Source organism: Pongo abelii, chromosome 6 (genome assembly GCF_028885655.2).
Source record: "Pongo abelii isolate AG06213 chromosome 6, NHGRI_mPonAbe1-v2.0_pri, whole genome shotgun sequence".
In the NCBI taxonomy this organism is placed as follows: domain Eukaryota; kingdom Metazoa; phylum Chordata; class Mammalia; order Primates; family Hominidae; genus Pongo; species Pongo abelii.
This window is the reverse complement of record NC_071991.2, coordinates 26717104-26718796: the sequence shown is the minus strand read 5'-3', so window position 1 is coordinate 26718796 and position 1693 is coordinate 26717104. Positions and strand designations below refer to the sequence as shown.

General features: G+C 47.8%; 1 protein-coding gene across 1 annotated transcript; it reads right to left on the bottom strand.

The window, feature by feature from the left end:
• Nucleotides 1-293: 293 nt before the first annotated feature.
• LOC100434901 (small ribosomal subunit protein uS5-like) lies at nt 294-1238 on the bottom strand. Its single transcript, XM_054560526.2, has one exon. The coding sequence runs from the start codon at nt 1226-1228 to the stop codon at nt 347-349; it is 882 nt and encodes a 293-aa protein (XP_054416501.1). The 5' UTR covers nt 1229-1238; the 3' UTR covers nt 294-346.
• Nucleotides 1239-1693: the final 455 nt, after the last annotated feature.

The window sequence follows — 1693 nt, the reverse complement described above, 5'->3', positions numbered from 1 at the left end:
TCTCACAAAATTGAGCAAAATGGACCAATGCTTCCTTTATATATATTAAATGCAACAGGATGTTGTACTATTGTAGATATAATTTTTAGTGTATAGAAGTTTATACCTGCATGAAAGTTTAATTTCAGTATCAATACTTCTACCACCTATATCTTTATTCTGTATAAATATGGATACAAAATTGCATCAAATACATCTGCATATAAACATATTTAAGTAGATAAACACAAACAGGATTATGTGGGTATGTCTATATAAATATTTATGTATAGAAAGTATGTATCCAAAAGACATTTTTTTTTTTTTTTCACACTTAATTCACTTTATTTTTTCTTGTATAAAAATCCTATGTTGTAGCCACAGCTGGAGCCTGAGTCCGCTGCACAGAGACTCTGGTGTGGGTCTTGACGAGGTGGTCAGTGAATTCCTGATAGGGAGACTTGGTAAATACAGTCTCCTTCCAGAGGTCAGGGGTCAGGTAGCTGTAGGTCTTAGAAATGGCATCAAAGGTGGCCTTGGCGAAGTTACCCAGGGTGGCAGTGCAGCCCCGGGCTGAGGTGTAGCAGTCGTGGATACCAGCCATCATGAGCAGCTTTTTAGGCACAGGTGCGGAGACGATGCCAGTGCCCCTGGGTGCAGGGATGAGGCGCACCAGCACAGAGCCGCAGCGGCCTGTCACCTTGCAAGGGACGGTGTGGGGCTTGCCGATCTTGTTCCCCCAGTAGCCTCTGCGCACGGGGACAATGGAGAGCTTGGCCAGGATGATGGCCCCACGGATGGCGGTGGCCACCTCCTTGGAGCACTTAACACCCAGACCAACGTGGCCATTGTAGTCCCCGATAGCAACAAACGCCTTGAACCTGGTGCGCTGGCCGGCACGGGTCTGCTTCTGCACTGGCATAATCTTCAAAACCTCATCCTTGAGAGAGGCCCCCAGGAAGAAGTCAATGATCTCTGATTCCTTAATGGGCAGGGAGAAGAGATAGATCTCCTCCAGAGACTTGATCTTCATGTCCTTGACCAAGCGGCCCAACTTGGTGACGGGCATCCACTCCTTATCCTCGGCCTTGCCTCCGCGAGCTCCGCGGCCTCGGCCCCGGCCCCGTCCCCGGCCGCGACCCCGGCCCCGGATGCCACTGCCGAAACCTCCGCGGAAGCCACCGCGGTTCCCCATCCCAGGGCCACCAGGGCCTCCGGGCCCCCCCGCTGCACCGGCGTCATCCGCCATTTGGTGTTTTTCCGGAAAAGAAGCCAAAAGACATTTTCAATACCCAACTATATACTAAAAATGCAGATGTATACTTACCATTCTACTCTATGGCACAATAGCATCCCAGAATGAAACACAGCCATACAATGTTGTTTGTAAAAAACATAAGCAAACTTCACCTTCAAGGGCAAGGTCTGGAAAGGAAGTTGCCAGTACAGAAATGTATTGCTTTATGTCCAGGTTAACACTTCAGGGTCCTGCTTTCTTTCTAGGACCTATTCCTAGAACTATGTGAATAGGATGCTATTCACATCTAGCATTTGGAGCCTGAGTTGAGGAATCTGCAGTTCCTATTTAGATAATTGACCGGATGTACCCACCTAGGCTGAGCTGATTGGCTGATAGAAATCATCTAAGATGAGCTAATTGGTAATTAGATACACCTGGGCTGAGGTAACTGGCTAGTTGAAATCACCTAATTTT